At 44.9% G+C, this 24,989-nt stretch overlaps 1 protein-coding gene across 11 annotated transcripts in view; it reads left to right on the top strand.

Moving 5' to 3' along the window:
- CPNE8 (copine 8) overlaps nucleotides 1–24,989 on the top strand; it is a 296,010-nt gene that overhangs the window by 13,894 nt on the left and 257,127 nt on the right. For 10 of the 11 annotated variants that reach the window (XR_012156821.1, XM_073328394.1, XM_073328405.1 and 7 more), the window contains exon 2: nucleotides 7,294–7,334. Coding sequence is in view for 9 of the 11 variants with exons in the window: in XM_073328394.1 (XP_073184495.1) it covers nucleotides 7,294–7,334 (41 nt within the window). In the remaining 2 variants the exon portion in view is untranslated. Of the gene's footprint in view, nucleotides 1–7,293; nucleotides 7,335–16,399; nucleotides 18,001–24,989 lie in introns of those variants that run through there. The other variant, XM_073328395.1, reaches the window with a different exon arrangement.

The raw sequence follows: 24,989 nt of genomic DNA, 5'->3' as shown, positions 1-24,989 counted from the left end.
TAAGAATTAAGGGGCACAGCTTTTCAAAAGTCCACACTGTACCCTTGGGCAGTGGTTCTCAACCAGGGGTCTGGGGTCCCCTGGGGAGGGGGGTTGTGAGAAGGTTTCAGGGGCGCCGCCAAGCAAGGCCAACATTAGACTCATTGGGGCTCAGGGAACGAAGCTGAAGTCCCAGCCCATGAGGTTGAAGTCCAGGGTCCTGAGCCCTACCACCCGGGGCTGAAGCCAAAGCCTAAGCAATGTAGCTTTGTGGGGGGGGGGCCCTCTGGCATGTCCCCTGGCAATTGCCCTGCTTGCTACCCTCTAATGCCAGCCCTGGCTTTTATATGCAGAAAACCAGTTATTGTGGCACAGGGGGTCCATGGAGTTTTTATAGCATGTGGGGGAAGAGGGGTCCAAAAAACAAAGGTTGAGAACTCCTGCCCTGGGGGATGTCACAACTACCTTTTCTGATGGGAAAGTATTCTGAATCATTCTACAGTTGCCCTCTTTCATGGAGCCCAAGATCAGAAAGGACCATTGTGATCTTCTAGTCCAGGGATCTGCAACCATTGGCATGCGGTCCGCCAGGGAAAGCTGCTGGCTGGCTGGGATGGTTTGTTTACCTGCAGCGTCCGCAGGTTTGGCCGATTGCAGTTCCCACTGGTCATGGTTCGCTGTCCCAGGCCAATAGGGGCTACAGGAAGCAGCGTGGGCTGAGGCATGTGCTGGCTGCCCTTCCCGCAGCCCCCATTGGCCTGGAACAGCGAACCACAGCCAATGGAAGCTACGATTGACCAAACCTGCGGACGCTGCAGGTAAACAAACCTTCCTGGCCTGCCAGGGGCCAAAGATTGCCAATCCCTGTTCTAGTCTGACCTTCTGTATAATACAGGCCATAGAACTCAAGGGCTGAGTCTGATACTACCCAAATAACAAGGAGGCCCTTAGAAATAATTTTCTGGGTCATGCTCAGTAAGTCCTCTGTCAAAACACAAGGGAAGGATTCTTCCCCTGTTGACCCGTGTTTAGTGAGGAAAGAGAGTATTAAAGTGTCTAGTCTGAAAATTGACAATGGGGAAAATGGCACCACCATATTAAGCTGGTAAGTAATATTTAATGAAATCTGAGATTCTGCAGGAGATGAGGCTCTCACTTGCTATCTGTGAGTGGATTTTAAGTTGCGTGTGAGGTTACAGGAGGAAAATTTTGTATTCTTCAGAGATGAAGTTAGTATGTATTGTTTCTCATTACTCTAAAATTTGAAATTAGAAAAAAAAAAACCTCAAATATGAGCAGGCTGAAATAAAATATGCTCAAATAAATTGGTTAGTCTCTAAGGTGCCACAAGTACTCCTTTTCTTTTTGCGAATACAGACTAACACGGCTGTTACTCTGAAACCTAAAACAAATGTTACCTTTATAATCTAGGTCAGTTTTTTAATCGGTCCGTGCATAATGTATAAATTACCCTAATGTATAAATTGTATAAATTAAACCACATAAAACAACATAGGGATCAGTGATTTTTATTTTATACTTAGCTTCAGCAGCTGACTGGATTAGTGAATACTGGTCTGATTTAATCAAGTGTGGTACAGTATCTTCAAGTTTTAGGCTAAATGTAGTATGATTATAATAGCTGCACAATTTAGGGAAGTAAGAGGTTTTTATTTTATTGGTTTGACTGAGGTTACACTACAGTAAAGCTAATAATTTCATTCACTAAGAACTATTTTATGTATGGAATAATTAGGCTAGTTCTTTCTGCTTTATTGTTACTACTCTTTAAATAGAACAAGAAACTTATTCGGATGTCTTTAACCCGCCTCACTCTTTCTTAAGCTGGCACCGCATACATCCAAACTATGTAGATGTTCTGGGTGATGGGCTCTCCCTCCCTCCTCTGACCTCCTGACCCTGTATCCTACTCCAGCCAGTGTGGATGGTTCTCTTCTTCTTCCTTTCAGGACTTTCATCACTGGGCCATAAACATGATACTACTTCCCAACTTGCAAAACAAAGAGACCTTTTCTTTTGAGGGTTGTCTAGATTAAACAAGTATTTGTTCTAGTCCTCAATTGATGAAGGAGAACTTTCCTCCCTCTTAAATACTCTGAAAGAAGATTCAGGTCAGTTATTCCCTAATAAAGGCATAGAGGTCTTCATTGGATTAATTAATTTCTCTCAAGCTGCCTGAGCAAGCAACTTAACCTCTTGTTCAGGATCCCCCTCAAGATGAGCCATAGGAAAGGCAGGTCTTTTGAGAAATCTGTAGATTTCACCCCTGCACATTTCTCTGTATGCTCCAAGCCTGAAAAGAAGTCAATCATTAAAGTATCTCTATATGAGATTATGCTGGGTTAAGGCCATCAGATTCTCTTCTGACCTGAAGATTGACTCCTCTTTCTTGTCCTTAGTCAGGTTCAGTCAAAGATGAGAGATTTTGATCCCATTTGATGAGATGGGCTCTCCAGAGGACCCAAAGATCAAAAAGTACCTATAAAGGTGCTGAAATTTTCTTCTGTTAGTACATGCAATGGTGACACAAAAAAGACTATCTGCTTAAATGGCCCTGTGTATCTCCACTTCCTCCTGAACTCTCAGAAAAAAGAAGCTCTGTGGAGATCAAAAGAGGGAGACCAAAAAGAAATTAGATTCTATCAATATGATGCTGGCTTCTTCTACAATAATTTCTTCAACATCATCAGATCTCTTCTCTATAATGCCCTGGCTTAAAGAAATGTGTTTTTTGGTTTCTGCATACTGATGCCACTTCCAAAAGCAACCTGGTTCAAGTATCCTGAGACGGAAAACAAAGAGTTAGGTGCTGCTGTGATCCATAAAAACCCCTGCTAAGCTGCCGCATAACTCTTTAGGCACTTAAATTCACTCTGCGGCTAGATTTCTGCTGTAAAAGTTCCCTAGGTGCCTAAGCTTCTGCCTCTAGATTTGTGCATTGCTGCCTGACTCGGGTCTCTGGGCACCTGTCTCATCCTTAAGCCCCAGGGTGATCTCCATACCAGTTGAAGATGTGATGCTCCACCTGTTTTTGTCTGTGTGGGCCAGTCGGGTAAACCTAATCAATCTATAGTCAACAGAGTAAAGGACGATAAGAAGGGGTTTGTAAATTGTAACTGGGAAGAATTTTTTGTTGGTCCATTACTAGATGGAAATTGTGGAATAGTCAATAATGAAAAGGCACAAGTGTTCAATAAATATTTTTGTTTTGTGGTGGGGGAAGAGGAGAAACAGATGATGTAGTCCTATCAGATTATGATTGATGATGAAGAAATGCTTTCCATTCCAATAACAGTTCAGGAAGATGTTGAATAGCAGATACTAAAGTTAGACATTTAATATCAACAGGTCCCGGTACCTTGCATCCAGGAGTTGGCTGAGAAGCTTGCTTCACTGTTAATGTTTCTTCCCCCCCCTCCGCCCTTCCTGATAACTCTTGGAACACTAGGGAGGTTCCAGAAGAGTAAAAGAAAGTTAATGTTGTGCCAAGTATTTAAAAAGGGTAAATGAGATGACTTGGGTAATTATGGGTCTGTTTCCATGACAGTGATCCTAGGCAAAATAATGGAGTGCCTGATAAAGAATTAAAGGAGGGTAATGTAATTAATGCCAATCAACATGAGCTTATGTAAAAATAGATCCTGTCTAACTTGATATCTTATCAAAAAAATATCAAGTTTGGTTGATAAAGATTAATAGATTTAGACTTCTGTAGGCCATATGACTTTTTGATTAAGAAATTAGAACGATATAACATTAACATGGCATACGTTAAACTGATTAAAAACCGCATAACTGACAGGTTTCAAAATTTAATTGTAAAAGGGGAATTGTTGAGTGAGGGTATGTCTACTGCGGTCTCACATCGATTAGTTCTTGGCCCTATGCCCTTTAACTATTTTTATCAATGACTTGGAAGAAAACAAAAAATCATAACTAAATAAATTTTGCAGATGACCCAAAATTTGGGGTGGGAGGTAAAGAGGAGACCAGTATTTTTCATCACTAGGAATTTTTAAATCAAGATAGGATGTTTGCCTAAAAGATATGCTCTGCCTAGTTCAAACAGGCATTGGTTTTGGGAAGTTCTGTGGCCTGTGTTATGCAGAAGGTCAGACTAGATGATCACAGCAGTCCTTTCTGGCATTAGACTTTATGAATACTTACACCTTACTGGTTTTAAACAAAGTTACAAAAAAGACTTGCATTTTTACGGACAGTTTGATAAAGACCTTTTGCTCACTGTGCAACAGTAGTCAAGTAAATGTTAGACTATGTACTTAATGGAATAGGGAATACTATGGAAATGTGATTTTCAGTTTATTAAATCAGTTATGTAACCTCACCTAGAATACTGTGTTCAGTTCTGGTCACTCAATTTCTATAAAAGATACGCACTAGAAATAGAAGCGGCTTAGAGATGAGTTGAGAAAATTGAGATGAAAAGAGGAGACGTAAAAATGTAGAAAATAATGAATGGCATAGAAACAGATGACCTTAACTCTGCCCTATAGCAACATGAAAGAAGATCAAATATGTCTTAAATAATTAGTTTAATTGTTGACCACAAACCTAAAATTCCATAATCATAAAGCTATTGCACACAATTGCTACAGTGGAGAGCTAATATAAGTGGGGAATAGTTCTGCTATTGTGGGGAACTTTTCTGGCTTCTGCACTACCCCAGTGAAGTGGGCTAGCGAAAGGATCTGAGTCCTCTCTCCCACTTCCTTTACCCAGTGGTCTCCCTGCCCTTGAGGACTCCCCTTCCACTCTCCTGTTTGGCAGAGTCCTCGTAACCCCAACAAGGCTGGGCCCAGAATTCCTGGAGGGCTCGATTTTCCCCCCCCCCAACCCTGCTGTGGTTACCTAGGACAGGGGCTAGGGTGTCCCCACTCCAGGGTACTCTGTCTGCACTGGGCACTTAGAATCATAGAATATCAGGGTTGGAAGGGACCTCAGGAGGTCATCTAGTCCAACCCCCTGCTCAAAGCAGGACCAATCCCCAATTAAATCATCCCAGCCAGGGCTTTGTCAAGCCTGACCTTAAAAACTTCTAAGGAAGGAGATTCTACCACCTCCCTAGGTAACGCATTCCAGTGTTTCACCACCCTCTTAGTGAAAAAGTTTTTCCTAATATCCAATCTAAACCTCCCTCACTGCAACTTGAGACCATTACTCCTTGCCCTGTCCTCTTCTACCACTGAGAATAGTCTAGAACCATCCTCTCTGGAACCACCTCTCAGGTAATTGAAAGCAGCTATCAAATCCCCCCTCATTCTTCTCTTCTGCAGACTAAACAATCCCAGTTCCCTCAGCTTCTCCTCATAAGTCATGTGTTCCAGACCCCTAATCATTTTTGTTGCCCTTCGCTGGACTCTCTCCAATTTATCCACATCCTTCTTGTAGTGTGGGGCCCAAAACTGGCCTCCTGACTCCCTGATTAGCCTGCTTGCCCTGTCATTCAGGCTGACTTGGAGCATTGGCCTCTCCCTATTGTTCCTGGGGACTATCAGTCTCAGGGTCCTGATTTCCCATAGACCCTTCCCCTTTTAGTACTGGGAGCTAGCCAACCAACCCCCCCCCCCCCGAATGTTAGTAAGTACACTAAGGTGTACACTTAGTACACTAAGGTGGTTTGGTATCCTGATTAAGGATTTCCATACCCCAACATGTTTGGATTTCTTCTATATTTAATTGTGAATTTTAGGGATTTATAACACTTGATTTTTGGGATAATTGAAACACCTGTAATGTATTCTACTTTATTTATTGGTATGTACTCCCAACCTTAATGCCATTTTCATATAGTTTGTCTTGACATGTATAACTGTTAGTTGGGAGGAAATTTTCCCTAGGGGGCAGATTGCCCCGTAATTGTTATTACAGAGTTTCTTGTAACTTTTTCCGAAGCAGCTGGTATTGGACATTGTCAAATATAGGGTATTAGACTTTGATGGGCCACTCATCTGATTCAGTATGGTAATTATGTCTGAAATTACTATCTGAGTGTACATATGTGGATAGTGTTCATTTTAATCCTAATGAAATAAATTAAGAATGATCAAATGTCATCACAAAGCCTAATACTGGAGAGAGTTTAGGATAAGAGAAAGGAAAGAGGACCACTGTTACTCAAAAATAAAAAATCCATTTTAATTTTTACTGGTTACTTCAGCAAAATACAACACTGGAAGAACTATAATTATTTAAACTGAAAGAAGAAACAGTAGAGCAGTATTAAGATTGACCACTTCCTCTTTACCCATGCTATTTCTACACTACCCCACAGCTGGGACTACGGGATGTGAAAAGCAGTGTGCACCAAAGTACTGCTCTCTAACTCCCCAAGTGGATGCTGTGGGTACAAACTAAAAAAGAAAAGGAGTACTTGTGGCACCTTAGAGACTAACCAATTTATTTGAGCATGAGCTTTCGTGAGCTACAGCTCACTTCATCAGATGTTTACCGTGGAAACTGCATTTCCACGGTAAACATCTGATGAAGTGAGCTGTAGCTCACGAAAGCTCATGCTCAAATAAATTGGTTAGTCTCTAAGGTGCCACAAGTACTCCTTTTCTTTTTGCGAATACAGACTAACACGGCTGTTCCTCTGGTACAAACTAAGTTTCCTAGTTTGCATTAATGATAGTTTAACTATAGTGAACTGTATAGTTACGCAATTACTACATTTGTAGGTAAGATACCAAGTGTAATCAAATAATGAGAGCTTGGACACAGAACACTTTACTAGAGGGATCCAGGGCCAAAAGACTGTTTTAGCCTGGAAAGATTAGGTTGAGCCTAGAAGCTTGGTTTAGGTAGAGATCTACCCAACTTGAAAGATTTGTTCTAAACCTTGGGGGTGGGGGGTGTGTTACTTTTAGCTTAAAGCTGAAATAATAAACTCGCAAATTACCATGACAGTTTAAAGTTATTTCAGTTCCTGTGGGATATTACATTTAAAAATATATTTTTAATGATAGAGTGTTTTGCTTCTTTACCCTTTGTGGTAGTTGAGTCTACAATCTACAGTTTATATGCACCAGAATTGTGTGACAAACTGAAAAGTGTAACGTTTTGAGATTGGCAGAATACTAGCTCTGAGTAATTCTGATATGCATAAGAGATGGAGGAGAGCCAACTGTGTCCCCTTATGTTCCTTAAATAAACTGTTTTTAATCATGTATGCATTGTAGAGGCTTTCAATCAGAAAGAAATTATCATTGTTTTCTTTGAGATCGTCTTTCTCTGTTTTAGTAGCAGTGTCATTTATCTGTCTTTCTTTAACAGAAACCTTTTGGACAGAGACACATTTTCAAAATCTGATCCAAGTAAGTAAAAATCTTTTATTATATTTATTTGTTGGACTGGATAAACTGCAGTGTAAAGATGTCAGGTAAACCTCAAGGGGAATTCAGCCCCTAAATCAATTCAGTTCTTGTCCCCTCAGCAGAGACTTAACATAGTGTAATTGTAACAATGGTTTTTGTCATGTAGACAGTTGTATGCTAGGAAGTGCACTGAGACTACTGAACTCATTTCACATAGGCTACTGAATAGTCATTAGCTGATAAATTTTCGTTACTACTGATGTGAACCACATTTTCGATGAGTGACATAGAATTTAAAGGTTCTGTATCCCATTACAGTTTCTTGAGCTATCTAGTCCATTTGAAGAAGATTTAAGGTTAATTTTTTTTTTTTTTTTTTTTGCTGGGAATTAATAAATGCAGAACTTCCTGTTTTTTTTTTAAAAAAACAGTCTATTGTACTTTTCACATTTTTCCAGGCTGCTAGGCAAACTATGTAGAAACCTTTTTAAAATCTCCTCTTTCTGCTAATGCTCCTAATGAATAGAATTAATCTTAAATCTAGAGCCAAAAGATGAGAAATAAATGCCATTTACTTTTGTGTTGATATATTAATATGCCTTGGGTCACTGGGCAATGTCACATCTTGATTGTAAGCCCTCCAAGAGCAGATGTGAAAGATCATAGACAACTCCTCGATTAATGTAAGAATGCAGCTGTGCAGAGAACCATGTTGCTGAACGTGATCTTGGCAGGATTGCCCTTGGCATGAAATTCCTGGCTTTGGTCCAGCATGGATACCTTCTACTCATAGACTGTAAGGTCTGAAGGGACCATTATGATCATCTAGTCCTGGGGTTCTCACAACAAATTTTTTGGTGGCCTCAGTGTACGGCCACCAACTCTTGCTAGTGGCTGCTTTGACAATTTTTCCTAAAATACTTCAGGAAAAACAAATACAGTCGTGCATATACATGTCCAGTCATAGTAATTTATTTATGTAGGGGTGTTTTTGCAGACTCAGTAATAACATACAGTTGTCTCTATTTACTGGACCCAAACAGAATAGAAACACCAGATGCTTTGCATGTTCTTGTCTTCTTGTTGTTTGTTTTTGTTTTGTTTGTTTGTTTGTTTTTAGACTTGCTGGCTAGTAAGTCCACTTCTGTGAAAAGTGATATTTGAATATTTAATATCACTTTTCACAGCAGAGACTTGTTAGCTAGCTGAGAGGCAGTGAAAAGCGATATTAACAAACATGCAAATATCTCTTTTCACAGCAGACTTACTCAGCCCTGGAAAGCTGGGGGACAAATTAAGCCTTGGATGGGGAGATGGGAGGCAGTGGGGGCCAAGGATGATGGGGTGAGGGACTGGGGTGGCAGCAGGAACCAGAGGCGACAAGGGGTGTGTGTGTGTGTGTGTGTGTGAGCCTGAAGCCCAGTGGCCTGAGGGAGGAGACTGCAGCTGTGCAGCCAAAGCCCGGAGCCTGCCGACACGTGACCAGAACCTGCCGCCTGCCACACCAGGGCTGAAGCCGGAAGCCTGAGCTCCACCGCCCTCGGGAAGGTGGGAAACTCACACCGGCTGCCTGCTCCTCTAATGTTTGTGGCTCAAGAAGGGGGCAGGACGCAACCTCTCCTTGCTGACCCCTCTTCCCCCCAGTCACTGCCCAGGAGGCTGTGGCGTCAAGAAAAGCCCCTGATGGCCGCATGCGGCCACGTTTGAGAAATGCTGATGCACATTGCAGACCACAGAACTTCACCCACCCACTCCTTTACCCCTAACATCTGGCTGAGTTACTGAAGTCCTCAAATCATGGTTTAAAGACTTTAAAGACTAAAGCTCCATAGAATTCACCATTTACACTAGTTTAACTCTGAAAGTGATCTATGCCCCATGCTGCAGGGTCTCTGCCAACCTGACCCAGGGAAAAATTCCTTCTCGTCCCTAAATATGGTGATCACTTAGACCCTGAGCATGTGGGCAAGACTCACCAGGCAGACTCCTGGGAAAGAATTCTTTGTAGTAACTCAGAGCCCTCTTCATCTGGTATCCCATCTCTAGCCGTTTGGGAATATTTGCTAAAAGCAGTCGTTGATGGGCCACCTGCTATTGTAGGCAGTCCCATCATACCATCCGCTCCATAAACTTATCAAGTGCAGTCTTGAACTCAGTTAGGTTTTTTGCCGCCACTGCTTCGTTGGAAGGCTGTTCCAGAAATTCACTCCTGTGATGGTTAGAAACCTTTGCCTAATTTCGAGCCTAAATTTGTTGATGGCCAGTTTATGTCCATTTGTTTTTGTGTCCACGTTGATGCTTAACTTAAATAACTCCCCTTCCTCCCTGGTATCTATCCCTCTGATTATATTTATAAAGAGCAATCCTATTTCCCCTCAGCCTTCTTTTGGTTAGGCTAAACAAGCCAAGCTGTTTGTCTCCTCTCATAAAGTAGGTTTTCCATTCCTCGGATCATCCGAGTAGCCCTTCTCTGCATCTGCTCTAGTTTGAATTCATCTTTCGTAAAAGTGGGAGACGAGAATTGCATGCAGTATTCCAGATGAGGTCTCACCAGTGCCTTGTATAATGGTACTAATGCTGCTTCTTTGAGGCATGTCCCTGTGGGTGCTCCACTTTAGGTGTCTTGGCATGTTGCATTTGTAATCAGAGATTTGTAGTAGCAGTGCCTGGTTGGCCACGCCCGCGCATCAGCCATCTCGCACTGTTCAGAGTGGTTGTCTACTGTGCACAGCCAATAGTCCCCCAGTTTCTTCTCTTCCGCGTTTGCCTTGACTCAGAGTGACAGCAGCGCCTTTCTTACCTTAGATAGCTCAATAGTTTTCTGTTTTTCCTGGTATTGTTAGCCTATCGTTTAGTTCTTTATAGCCTATATTTTATATTTTACGTAGTTTTTCTTTATTAAAAAAAATTTATACCTTTCCCCTTCCCTTTCACCCTACCTCTTCAGCGGGTCCATGGCTTTGAAAGACAACGAGAGAAACAAGAACAGGCTTATTCCTCTTCTTTCTCCAAAGCAAGTACCCTTTCTGGCATGCCCAGCTCTCCTGGATCTAAACACTGCTTGACTTGCAGACTTCTGATACCAGTCTCAGATGGCCACTCAGTGTGTCCACTGCCTCGGTGTGACACACATTGCTCAAAAGTGCCACACTGCAAAGTGATTGCTAGGACAAGGAAGGCCAGGGATCTACAGTTGAAACTCCTAATGATGGAGAAATCCCTCAGACCAACCTCCTACCCTGAGTCCAGGATGCCTCCTGGCCAATGGTCGCCAGCGGCAGTGTCTGATGGACTCTACTTCAAAAACGGCTGCTAAGGAGCCTGGTCCCCAAAAGGCTACCAAAAAGTGGTCTCACTCATCCCTACAATGAGATTCGCCTAAAAGAAAGTGATCACTGAGTGAAAAATCTGCTCTGGTACTGACTGCACCGAGAGCGCCAGACCATGAGGCAACAGGAACGTCTGGCACAAAGACTTCCCAAGGAGCTAAAGACCGTATGCCGGCAAGCTCTCATGGAGGTATGCACACTAAAGCCAAACCTCCCAGCTCAGCACTGATGGAGTCAAAGAAAACCTCAGCACCGAGCAGGGCAGTGGTGGCACCTGTTGTACCTAAACAACACAGCAAGTCATCGGCACAGACAGCTCTGACCCTGATTCCTAGTCAGTGCATGCTGCCTCCCCTGGCACCAGTCCTATGGTTCCACAGCAACTCATGAGACAGGTGGACCCGATAGTTGCTTCAATGCCTAGGGCTCCCCTATTTGGTACCAATGGTATCCCAGCTAGACCAGGACCAAGCCTGGTGTCCACTCCCAGTGGGTCAGCCCCTCCCCTCTCCAGCGATGAGGAAGAAGAGGATGACGCAGGGCTATATATCCCTCGCCACTCCTTCCCTAAATCAGGACACTCTCAGCACCAAACATCTTCAGGCATACAAGGCTGGCAAGCTCAACCATGGGTACGCCTCCTATGACCTTCCCACCCAATTGGCCGTACTGGGATCCCTGGGCCATATATACGTCCCAGAACCTCAGCCCCCCCCCAACCCAACAAGGTCCAGAACAACACGGTCCCCTTCACCAACTGTCCCAGCACCCTCAGATGCAGGATGAAGAGCTCGAGAAGCCTGAGGACAAACCTGAAGGTGATACCCTGCCACTCACCCACATTTTTGTCTTTATCACCGGACGAAATGGTAATGCCACCACCCTGCACTTTGGGGGATGATTTCCAGGACCCTATTCAAAAGGGTAGCAGAATCTCTGGACATTTCCTTAACCAGAGCTACCAGAAACCCAACACAGGCTCACAGATATACTTCGGGCATCCCCAACAGCAGAGATAACACTGCCTATTAATGACTCCATAATGGACCCTGCAAAAATAATTTGGCAGACTCCCACCACAGCTCCTCCCTCGCTGGTGGTAGAGGTGGTTAATCAAAGGGGGAAAACACCACCAGTCTAGAATGACCCCTAGTCCTCAGCTATGCTGAAGTTCCGCATAGCTAACTTTTCAGCCTTGTTGGCAAAATATACACATAATCTGTTCTCCAAGACGTCAGCTTTTATTGAAAGTCTGCCAGATGACAGAAAAGAACTGCAGAAAGCAAACATTTCTGAAGGTGCTCTCACTGCCAGAACAGCCCTGCAGGCCTCTCTCGACTCTGCAGACACAGCAGCACAGACCATTGCTATATCAGTGGTAATGTGCCGGGCATCCTGGCTCCATCTCTCCAGGTTCCTGAAGAAGGTTCAAGCCACTGTCGAAGACTTACTCTTTGAGGGGCAAAAATTGTTTGCAGAAAACACCATTGTGTCCTTACACACCTTAAATGACTCCTGGGTGACCTTAAAAACCCTGGACATCTATGTACCTGCAAACAAAAAGAAACAAGGCAGGTTTTACAACCAGAGATTCTGGGCTGTCCCATACTCCCAGCCCCAAAGACGGTATGACCAACAATGTAAATGGAGACAAGACGCCAGCAAAACTGAGAGAAGCCTTCCATGTCTCAACCATCCACCTCCAGACAATCATTTTTTGAAGATGTGGTCAAGGGCACGAGACCTCCACACTCTTTGATTCCGGAACCATATCCCGTCTCCAGCCCATTTTGGAGACAGTCTGTCACTATATTACAAAATCTGGAACAACATCACTACAGACAAATGGGATGTGGAAATTATCCAGCAGGGTTACTCCATCCTCTTTATTTCTATTCCACCTACCCACCCCCGTTCCCCATCCCTCTTTAGGGACCCCTCTCACGAGCACCTGTTACAACAGGAAATAAACCACCTCGTACAATTAGGTGCTGTGGAACCCGTACCAACTCAACACACGGGGAGAGGGTTTTATTCCCATTACTTTCTTACTCTGAAAAAGACTGGAGGGTAGAGACCCATCCTGGATTAACAAAAACTCAACAAATTCGTGAGAACACAATGTTTCAAAATGGTGATTCTAGCCACAATAATTCTGGCATTAGAGATTGGCTCTCAGCCCTCGACCTCCATGTTACCATTCACCCGATGTACAGAAGGTTCCTGAGATTCAACCTAGGGAATCAGCATTTCCAATACAGAGTGCTACCCTTCGGCCTATCAACCGCCCCGAAGGTTTTTCCCAAGTTTCTTGCTGCTGTTGCAGCTCACTTCCGCAGCCAGGGTGATAATTTTTCCATACTTAGATGACTGCCTGCTCAGGGCACCAACGCAGCAGGCAGTGATAAACGCCACACAGACCACGATAACCCTGTTCGTGGACCTTAGGTTACAGATAAATGTGCAGAAGTCCACCATGGTTCCTGTCCAACAGCTGGAATTCATAGGAGCCTACCTTGCCTGTCTCACAGCAACAGCGAGCTTACCCCAACAATGCTTCCTCACCTTAGCCAATCTAATTGCAACAGTGATGGACCGCCCACAAACGTCCTCTAGAACGTGTTTACAACTCTTGGGGCACATGGCTGTGACAACGTTTGTCGCAAAATATTCCAGGCTCCACACGAGAAGCTTACAGTTCGAAGCCAGGCCTGTATATATACCTCACAGACATTCTCTCAACAGATGTCTCACGATGCCCCACAGGGTAAACCACAGAACTTCTGCGCAGATCTCCTTTCAACAAAAAGCTCCGACTATAGCAATCATGACGGACGCTTCCATCATGGGATGGGGGGCACATTTACATGACAATACGATCCAGGGCCACTGGTCCCCAGCAGACTCTAACCTGCTTACTGGAGCTAAGGGCAGTCTGAAACACTTACGAGCACTTTCTCCCTTTAATCCAGAACAAGACCATCAAGATCCTTATGGAAAATATAGCATTTATGTTCTATATAAATCGCCAAGGGGGAGCTTGATCATGCCCCTTGAGTGCAGAGGCAATACACCTCTGGAATTGGTGCATCACTAACATAGACGTTTTGGCATCCTATCTGCTGGGATGTCAGAACATAACAGCGGACCAATGAAGCAGGGACTTCTCACAAACCCACCAGTGGGAGATGGATCCCGGAACTCTCACAGCCATATTCAGATTATGGGGGTTTACTATTATAGATCTGTTCTCAACAGCTCAGAATGCTAAGTGCCCACAGTACTGCTCCTGAGCTGGGTTGGGACACCACTCCCTGGGCGATGCTCTTCTTGTAAAATAGGAAGTGCCACTATTGTATGCATTTCTGCCGATCCCACTACTGAGCCAGATCATTCACAAGATCAGGCAGGACAAAACCCGGGTCATTCTTATTGCTCGCACGTGGCTCAAACAAACGTGGCTCCCATACCAGAGACAGATAGCAGGGAAATAAGCACAGACTGGTGGGAGCGCATAGTGTTGCAGGTCTGGGATGATTCCCAGTGGCTGCAAAACTTTCTCATGCATAAGGGCACTTTCATGGAACTTTGTGACTTGCTTTCCCTGCCCTGAAGCGAAAGAATACCAAGATGAGTGCGGCCCTCACAGCTGAGAAGCAAGTGGCCCTGTGGAAGCTTGTAACGCCAGACAGCTACCGATCAGTCAGGAATCAATTTGGAGTGGGTAAATCTACTGTGGGGGCTGCTGTGATCTAAGTAGCCAACGCAGTCACTGAGCTGCTGCTATTAAAGGTAGTGACTCTGGGAAATGTGCAGGTCATAGTGGATGGCTTTTCTGCAGTGGGGTTCCCTAACTGGTGGGTCGATAGGGATATGCGTTCCATCTATCTTGGGACCGGATCACTTCGGCAGCCAGTATGTAAACCTCAAAGGGTACTTTTCAATGGTGCTGCAAGCACTGGTGGATCACCAGGGACGTTTCATCAACATGGGATGGCTGGGAAAGGTGCATGACGCTCGCATCTTCAGGAACTCTGGTCTGTTTGAACAGCTGCAGGAAGGAACTTGCATCCCAGACCAGAAAATTACCGATGGGGATGTTGAAATGCCTATAGTTATCCTTGGGGACCCAGCCTACCCCTTAATGCCATGGCTCATGAAGCCATACACAGGCACCCTGGACAGTAATAAGGAGTTGTTCAACTACAGGCTGAGCAAGTGCAGAATGGTGTAGAATGTGCCTTTGGACTTTTTAAAAGCTCTCTGGCGCAGTTTACTGATTAGGTTAGACCTCAGCAAAACCAATATTCCCACTGTTATTGCTGCTTGCTGTGTGCTCCACAATGTCTGTGTGAGTAAGGGGGAGACGTTTATGGCAGGGTGGGAGGTTGAGGCAAATTGCCTAGCGGTTGATTACACATAGCCAGACCCTAGGGCGATCAGAAGAGCACAGCTGGGCGCTCTGCACATCAGAGAAGCTTTGAAAATGGGTTTCATGACTGGCCAGGCTACGGTGTGACAGTTCTGTTTGTTTCTCCTTGATGAAAACCCAACCCCTTTGGTTGACTCTACTTCCCTGTAAGCCAACCGACCTCCCCCCTTCGATCACTGCTTTCAGAGACAATAGAGTCGTCATTGTTTCAAAATCATGCATTCTTTATTAATTCATCAAACACGGGGGGGAAAACTCGCAAGGTAGCCCGGGTGGGGTGGTGGAGGAGGGAAGGACAAGGCCACACTACAGTTCAAAACTTGTGCAATCCTCTGGGGTAGAGTGGCTGGGTGCCTGTAGCCTTCCCCCCCCCCCATGTTCTTGGGCATCTGGGTGAGGAGGATATGGAACTTGTCGGGGAGGGCAGGCGGTTACAGAGGGGCTGCAGTGGCGGTCTGTGCTCCTGCTGCCTTTTCTGCAGCTTCACCAGATGCTTGAGCATGTCAATTTGCTCCCCCATTAGGCTCAGCATTGCATCCTCCCTCCTCTCATCGTGTTCATTTAACGCTTTCCTGGATTCTGCCATTGTTTGCCTCCACGCATTCTACTGAGCTCTTTCAGTGCGGGAGGCCTGCATGAGCTTTGAGAACATGTCATTGCGACTGCTTTTTTTTTTTTTGCCTTCTAATCTGCGCTAGCCTCTGGGACGGAGATGATGGGGGAGCGTAGAAACATTTGCAGCTGCGGGAGGAAAATAAAGGGAGAGTAGTATTTAAAAAGATACATTTTAGAGAACAAAGGGAAGGCTATTTCACACTGAATCAAGCGATTCACATTACATGGCACATGTGCATCACCACCCCCCTCTGTGGCTAGTTTCAGGGAAGATCCCTCTCAGCCAAACGCAAACAGCTCAGCATGAGTGGGCCTCCCCACACCATGTGGCAAAGGCTTTTAGAGTACCTCCAGGAGAGCTTCATGGGGATGTCCCTGGAGGATTTCCGCTCCATCCCCAGACACGTTAACAGACTTTTCCAGTAGCTATACTGGCCGCAAATGCATCCCAAGTCTTCAGGGCAAATTAATCATTAAACATGCTTGCTTTTAAACCCTGTATTATATTTACAAAGCACCTCTGGTGAGTGTACCTTTCTCCAGCTTCATGGTCCAGGAGTCCGCCCTGGGAGGGTTGGGAGGATATTGGCTCCAGGGTGATGAACGCTTCCTGGCTGCTGGGGAGAAGGGATTCTCCACTTGCCTGCTGTGCGCTATCCTCAACCACGTCGTTGTCCTCCTCCTCCACAAAATCCTCATCCCTATTGCATGAGACTCCCCCCTTGCAGGTGTCCACGGACAGTGGTGGGGTAGTGGTAGGGGCCCCCCCTAGAATTGCATGCAGCTCTTAGAAGCAGCGTGTATGGGGCTCTGACCCAGAGGAACCATTTGCATCCTTTGTTTTTTGGTAGGTTTGCCTCAGCTCCTTAACTTTCACACGGCACTGCTGAGTGTCCCTGTTGTAGCCTCTGTCCATCATGCCCTTGGAGATTTTGGCAAATAAACTGGCATTTCGTCTTTTGGAACAGAATTCTGCCTGCATGGATTCAGTACCTCCCATTCAGTCCACGCTGGAGCTCTTTTGCAATTCTGGGACTCCATGGTCACATGTGCTGATCAGCTTGCCACGCTGGCCAAACAGGAAATGAAATTCAAAAGTCCCTGGGGCTTTTCCTGTCTACCTGGCCAGTGCATCTGAGTTGAGAGCGCTGTCCAGAGCGGTCACAATGGAGCACTGTGGGATAGCTCCCAGAGGCCAATACTGTCGAATTGCATCCACAGTACCCCAAATTCAACCCAGCGAGAGACTGGCTCTGTGCGTGGCATATTGTAGTCCCTTGCATGCCTATAGGGATGCATCTCAAACACCAGCAGTATCTCTAATTTCCACTTCACCAAAACATACTGTTTCTACAGGTAGGCAAGAGTAGGTAGGATATACAAAGTCAATAGATTCCTTCCTTAGGATATCTACAGACATGCACAGTAGGAGGTAAGGTTTTTTAGCTGAGTTGTGCCTAGGAGTGTTCTATATAATCGAGTAGACTAGGGGGAATAAACTCACTATATGCTATTGAAGTTCAATTCCAAGCCTTCCTACTTTAGGTTGGGATTAGCGTTTATGAATCAAGCAGATCATCTGCTGGCTCCAGCAGATGTTCTGATGATGATGTGGATTTTGGGCCTAATTGCCATAACAGTTGGTCCTTGTTTGGGGGCAAGTGCTTCAGGTCTTTATTGGATAGGGAACTCAGAACATAGATATGTTTGAGATAACAAGCAACTTCTTTGTTTTCCATTCTGAGATGTATGATAGGGACATGTATTGTTAGTTCCAGTAGTTTTCTGTATATTTTTATGATAGTGTGTAACTTTAGAAAATATTTTATTCCTGCCTGCTCCTCTTGCTTGTGTATCTAATTTCTTATTACTTAATCTTGTCTATTCTAATGTTCATTGTTAATCTTAGTCTATTTAAAAGCCCCTAACTATGTCTTCTGCAGCAATTTGGTGCCTCCAAGGACTTTGAACCCACACCTGAGAAAAGACAAATCTGCCTTTTGCTATCCTCCTGAGTATTCTCCCAAATTTGGCCAGGTTGAGATTTCTCAGAGGTTTATAGTTTGTACTTGCTCAGAGACTTCTTAGAGCTACAGAGATAAGAAGGACTTTCTGTAGCATCAACTGCAGAGGAGTGACAACAGGCACGAGAACTGACAGCAGGGAGATTCTCCCTGTGCTCTCAATGCTCCCCCTGCTGGTCCCAGGCAGGGTGGAGAAGATGATTGCCTGACTCAAATGCAGGAGGGGCAAGAACTGGATCTGGGAGAGAGGAGCATATTGGAGCAAGGTGTGTGTGTGTGTGTGTGTGTGTGTGTGTGTGAGAGAGAGAGAGAGAAACTGGGACTGGTTGGAGAGGGGGGGAGCTTGGGGGAGGGGAGAGGATTAGATGAGTGGAGACTGGGATGAGGAGTCAGGGTGGAGAAGAGATAAGATTGGGATGAGGACAGGTTGGAAGGGATGGGGTAGAAGGTATTGGTCTTGGAGGAGAAAGGGACAGAGAGATCTGTGATCACTAGCACACACTGACAGATCTCAGGATAGTGTTTCTTCAAATTCCTTCCAGACATTGCCGCAGGGGATTCCTCCAGATCACTTATGAAAAGGAGCGTTTCCAATAGAAGGCTTTCCTATCTAGACTGGCAACACCTCAAATATTTATGAAAATCTTAGTAGTTTTCATTGCATCCCTAATTCCAAAAGGAGTGCATTTCTATCATTTCCTGAAAAGCCTCTTTGAGGGAGAAAAGAGCTCTCAATACTGAGGCAATGATAAACTTCAGTCCTGTGGCTTTGTTGTAATTTGTGAGTATAATAGGAATTACCTGGTGTTACAGTCCTGGCTGAGCTCCTCCTCACCGGGCAGCTGTTCGGACTGATTCAACTGGTGCATCCATGTGCTTCTGAGCTCTTCTGGCTCTGGGCAGACTCCAGCCACAGACTCATACATAGACTTTTTTCTGGTACTACTTCTAGGAAATAGGACCCTGTGTTCCAGCTGACCTGGACTCCAGGACTGGTGTTGAACCCTCCCAAGTCTTCCCAATCAAACAGACCTTCAATCCCATGGGTAATCCAGTTGATAGCTTAATCCTTCAGGAACATGGGAGAGTTGAAGCAAGTAATACAGAGACTTTGCAAAGGGATTTCTAAACTGAATATACTTTATTCATGGAAAAATTACAAGAGATGCAAGCAGTTTTATTATATTGACTACATTTGTGTAAGACCCCTGGCTAAGGTTCTTCAACACTCTTGATCATTGTTTGGGATTTGGTCAGTCTCTTTTCAGTTCCACAGGACTCTGCTCCCTTCCTTCCTCCTGGCTGGTCTGGCCATCTTAGAATCATAGAATCATAGAATATCAGGGTTGGAAGGGACCCCAGAAGGTCATCTAGTCCAACCCCCTGCTCAAAGCAGGACCAATTCCCAGTTAAATCATCCCAGCCAGGGCTTTGTCAAGCCTGACCTTAAAAACCTCTAAGGAAGGAGATTCTACCACCTCCCTAGGTAACGCATTCCAGTGTTTCACCACCCTCTTAGTGAAAAAGTTTTTCCTAATATCCAATCTAAACCTCCCCCACTGCAACTTGAGACCATTACTCCTTGTTCTGTCATCTGCTACCATTGAGAACAGTCTAGAGCCATCCTCTTTGGAACCCCCTTTCAGGTAGTTGAAAGCAGCTATCAAATCCCCCCTCATTCTTCTCTTCTGCAGGCTAAACAATCCCAGCTCCCTCAGCCTCTCCTCATAACTCATGTGTTCCAGTCCCCTAATCATTTTTGTTGCCCTTCGCTGGACTCTCTCCAATTTATCCACATCCTTCTTGTAGTGTGGGGCCCAAAACTGGACACAGTACTCCAGATGAGGCCTCACCAATGTCGAATAGAGGGGAACGATCACGTCCCTCGATCTGCTCGCTATGCCCCTACTTATATATCCCAAAATGCCATTGGCCTTCTTGGCAACAAGGGCACACTGCTGACTCATATCCAGCTTCTCGTCCACTGTCACCCCTAGGTCCTTTTCCGCAGAACTGCTGCCTAGCCATTCGGTCCCTAGTCTGTAGCGGTGCATTGGGTTCTTCCGTCCTAAGTGCAGGACCCTGCACTTATCCTTATTGAACCTCATCAGATTCCTTTTGGCCCAATCTTCCAATTGGTCTAGGTCCTTCTGTATCCTATCCCTCCCCTCCAGCGTATCTACCACTCCTCCCAGTTTAGTATCATCCGCAAATTTGCTGAGAGTGCAATCCACACCATCCTCCAGATCATTTATGAAGATATTGAATAAAACCGGCCCCAGGACCGACCCTTGGGGCACTCCACTTGATACCGGCTGCCAACTAGACATGGAGCCATTGATCACTACCCGTTGAGCCCGACAATTTAGCCAGCTTTCTACCCACCTTATAGTGCATTCATCCAGCCCATACTTCCTTAACTTGCTGACAAGAATACTGTGGGAGACCGTGTCAAAAGCTTTGCTAAAGTCAAGAAACAATACATCCACTGCTTTCCCTTCATCCACAGAACCAGTAATCTCATCATAAAAGGCGATTAGATTAGTCAGGCATGACCTTCCCTTGGTGAATCCATGCTGGCTGTTCCTGATCACTTTCCTCTCATGCAAGTGCTTCAGGATTGATTCTTTGAGGACCTGCTCCATGATTTTTCCAGGGACTGAGGTGGGGCTGACTGGCCTGTAGTTCCCAGGATCTTCCTTCTTCCCTTTTTTAAAGATTGGCACTACATTAGCCTTTTTCCAGTCATCCGGGACTTCCCCGGTTCGCCACGAGTTTTCAAAGATAATGGCCAGTGGCTCTGCAATCACAGCCGCCAATTCCTTCAGCACTCTCGGATGCAACTCGTCCGGCCCCATGGACTTGTGCACGTCCAGCTTTTCTAAATAGTCCCTAACCGCCTCTATCTCCACAGAGGGCTGGCCATCTCTTCCGCATTTTGTGATGCCCAGCGCAGCAGTCTGGGAGCTGACCTTGTTAGTGAAAACAGAGGCAAAAAAAGCATTGAGTACATTAGCTTTTTCCACATCCTCTGTCACTAGGTTGCCTCCCTCATTCAGTAAGGGGCCCACACATTCCTTGGCTTTCTTCTTGTTGCCAACATACCTGAAGAAACCCTTCTTGTTACTCTTGACATCTCTGGCTAGCTGCAGCTCCAGGTGCGATTTGGCCCTCCTGATAACATTCCTACATGCCCGAGCAATATTTTTATACTCTTCCCTGGTCATATGTCCAACCTTCCACTTCTTGTAAGCTTCTTTTTTATGTTTAAGATCCGCTAGGATTTCACCATTAAGCCAAGCTGGTCGCCTGCCATATTTACTATTCTTTCGACTCATTATCATCCAGATGCTCATTATTCTGGATGGGGAAGCTGCTGCTCAGGGTAGACCTTGTCCTTTTAAAAACTTCTATCCTCCTTTCATTTGACCCTCCTTGTCCATCTCTTAAGGCCCCATCAAGTGATTTAAGGTCCACCATCAGGTGATCTGTTGCTTGATTACAGTCCACCCTGAGTCCTGACTGGAAAAATTTTGGTTTCTTGCAACTTTGGCCACACTCTTTAGCATACCCATTTAATTGCCAGAGCAAAGTCATTCAGTGGTTATGACACTTTATTGATTAGTACTGTTTGTATTGTATCTATACCCCTTGGAATTATCATCCAAGATGGAGGTAAAAAGAGAACCAGGAAGACACAGCATGGTCTTACAGTCAAAAGAATGCTAACAAAACAAAATGCAGTTTGTAGCTGATATAGATACCTACAAACATGTACTGAATCTTCACACTTGGTCTAGCTTCAAGCTCTGCTTCTGCCTTAGTTTGCCTTCCTGTCAGATAGTTTCCCACCAGTTTCTAGCATGACTAGGTTGCTGAAGCAACTTAGCCCTCCATCCAAGTCATGACTTCTTCTGGAGTCTATTAAAGTCCAAACTGAAACAGAACCCAAAGATTCCATCCCAGACTCTTTGTTGGGCATAGCCCTTCCTCTCAGGGTCTGTCCTCTGCACACAACAATCTGTATCCCTTCTCCTGAGATCAGCTTCTCGTTTTTTCTGGGCGCCAGTCAGTCCCTTGATGCTGGCAGGAGTGGCTATATCACTTCACAAGATGGCAGCATAGGGGGAACCCACATTCACCCAAAGAAAATAACAGAACGCCACTAGCCATCACCTTCAGCCCCCAACTAAAACCTCTCCAACACATCATCAAGGATCTACAACCTATCCTGAAGGACAACCAATCACTCTCACAGATCTTGGGAGACAGGCCAGTCCTTGCTTACAGACAGCCCCCCAACCTGAAGCAAATACTCACCAGCAACCACACAACAGAACCACTAACCCAGGAACCTATCCTTGCAACAAAGCCCGTTGCCAACTGTGCCCACATATCTATTCAGAGGACACCATCATAGGGCCTAATCACATCATCCACACTATCAGAGGCTCGTTCACCTGCACATCCAACAATGTGATATATGCCATCATGTGCCAGCAATGCCCCTCTGCCATGTACATTGGTCAAACTGGACAGTCTCTACGTAAAAGAATAAATGGTCACAAATCAGACATCAAGAATTATAACATTCAAAAACCAGTTGGAGAACACTTCAATCTCTCTGGTCACTCGATTACAGACCTAAAAGTGGCAATTCTTCAACAAAAAAAACTTCAAAACCAGACTCCAGTGAGAGACTGCTGAATTGGAATTAATTTGCAAACTGGATACAATTAACTTAGGCTTGAATAGAGACTGGGAGTGGATGGATCATTACACAAAGTAAAACTATTTCCCCATGTTTATCCCCCCCACTGTTCCTCAGACGTTCTTGTCAACTGCTGGAAATGGCCCACCTTGATTATCACTACAAAAGGTCACGCCCCTCCCCCCCCCCCCCCCCCCCGCTCTCCTGCTGGTAATAACTCACCTTAAGTGATCACTCTTGTTACAGTCTGTATGGTAGCACCCGTTGTTTCATGTTCTCTATGTATATAAATCTCCCCACTGTATTTTCCACTGTATGCATCCGATGAAGTGAGCTGTAGCTCACGAAAGCTTATGCTCAAATAAATTTGTTAGTCTCTAAGGTGCCACAAGTACTCCTTTTTGCGAATACAGACTAACACAGCTGCTACTCTGAAACCTCTACTATGGGTTCCTTCTCTCAGTACCTAAATAATTGACATGTCTCCCCAGTAACAAACTACTCTGTTTTTCATCCCATGGTGTCTTTCTGTATGTTCAGCTTGGTCTTTAATGGAAGCTTCCCAGGAATGACCATAGGTTGCCCTTTTATCTCTCAATAGGCCTGGTTTAGCCACATGCTTCTTCCTTGTCCCATAATCCCTACGTTCAATCCCTTGATCTAGGAAGGCAGGTTATACCGGTCACAGGGAGGGCTGAGCCTCAATCCCTTTAAAGGGCCAGATCACCCTGAGACTGTGTGTGGGGAAATTACTAAATTCCAACTCAAAAGTTCTAGTATCTTAGAGTCCGAGTGTAAGACTAGTTTGACCTCCTCTATATCACAGGCCACTAACATCACCCAGGCAGCCACACACTAAACCCAACAACCAGAATTAGACTTAAGTATTACAGCACTCTGGAGACTTAACTATTGTGTGCCACAGACGAAAAACAGGAGTGACTGTGGTGCACCAATACCTGAGGCCTTTGCAATGGCAGGGGCATTGATCAGGTGAGATTAAGCCCAGACGATGGTAGCATGTGACGTGCACCCCATGCTGCAGAGGACAGTGCGGGAAGAGAACCTCAAGGTCATGGTCAGTCTGACTTGGGGAAAATTCTTTCCCTACCCCATATAGGGAAGTTAGACCGTGAGCATCTGAGCAAGAACTGACCAGCCAAGGACCTGAGAAAGAGAACTCTTGGTTCCACCTCAAACTACCAGCCCACCTCCTCCAGTATCCCATCTCCAGCTGTGGCCATCTCTGATGCTTCAGAGAAAAGAGACTTCAACAACAACAACAAAAAAAAGGCAAACACAACCCACCAACAGCCCAGAATACACCAGGGAAAAAATTGCCTTTGTGACCTATACTGGTGACCACACCTGGATGCAACTTTAAACCACCAGAAGAAAAGCTTCCATCTCGGAGGAGATATACGTGAGGATCATGACAGCCATTCAATAGGTCTTAATTCTTGCTTGATAATGCTAAAGTTTGTTCCCCCAACCCCCATGAAGCTAAAGGTAAAGATGGTATATGCATTGAGTGTGTCTTATTCCGTATGACGATTCTGCAGAAGTTTCTCCTTTCTGTGGCCACCTTTTCCCCATGTAACCTGGATGCCAAAGTTGCAAATTTGAATAATGGTCATTCAGGTCCTCAGCTGATCAGTGTCCAGTAAACCAAAAAGAACAATTCTGTTGGACATGAATTTGTTTGAAAAATATGTTCCTCAAATAAGTTTACCTCAAGTTGAAGCTACATCAATAGGTACTCTTAAAAAAGGCACATTAACTATCCACTATGCTCAGAATGCTAGACAAGATCAAGAGTAAGATTAACGTGGTAATGATGAGGAACTTGATAACAGGTGAATGTGAACTACCAAGATGGGAAGAGATGATATCTTTACAAAGAACCTGTATATCAGTACATATGAACAGAAAAGAACATATATCTTTCTGAGCCTGGTCAAAGGACAAATGAACATCTTGAATATCTGAGTTTATTAAGTCTGTACCAGGTAGACTGGGAGGGATGAAGCCTTCGCAGTTTAGTATTTCAAGTAATAGTGGCCAGATTTTGAGGCCAAAGGAAATGCTAAAGTCAGAGCTGGCTTCTGCAGTTGTAAAGGACAAGGGACAATTAGCTCTAGATCAGTGGTTTTCAACCTTTTCATTTGCAGACCCCTAACAAATTTCAAATAGAGGTGCCAGACCCCTTTGGAAATTTTAGACATAGTATGTGAAGCCTCAGGGTCCGGGGACCACATGTTGAAAATCACTGGTCTAGTGGCACTGTACAACAAGTGAAAAGTCTCCTTTACATATGCCACATCTACTTCTGGCTAAAAGAATCTAAAACAATATGAATAGATCAGTAGGCATTCTTGGAGCCCTCCCCCAACTCCCAGCTGAACAAGATTCCCTTTGTTCTCCGACTTAAATATGCATTCTGCTCTTCCTATAACTTCCCGTCCTCAGATATCTGATTCAAGGGCCCTTTGTACATCTGGAACCAGGAAAGCTTTCTCTGACATGATGGAGACTGAAAGGGTA

Source organism: Lepidochelys kempii, chromosome 1 (assembly GCF_965140265.1).
Source record: "Lepidochelys kempii isolate rLepKem1 chromosome 1, rLepKem1.hap2, whole genome shotgun sequence".
In the NCBI taxonomy this organism is placed as follows: domain Eukaryota; kingdom Metazoa; phylum Chordata; order Testudines; family Cheloniidae; genus Lepidochelys; species Lepidochelys kempii.
The sequence above is the reverse complement of the archived record's forward strand: the minus strand, read 5'-3'. Positions and strand labels throughout refer to the sequence as shown.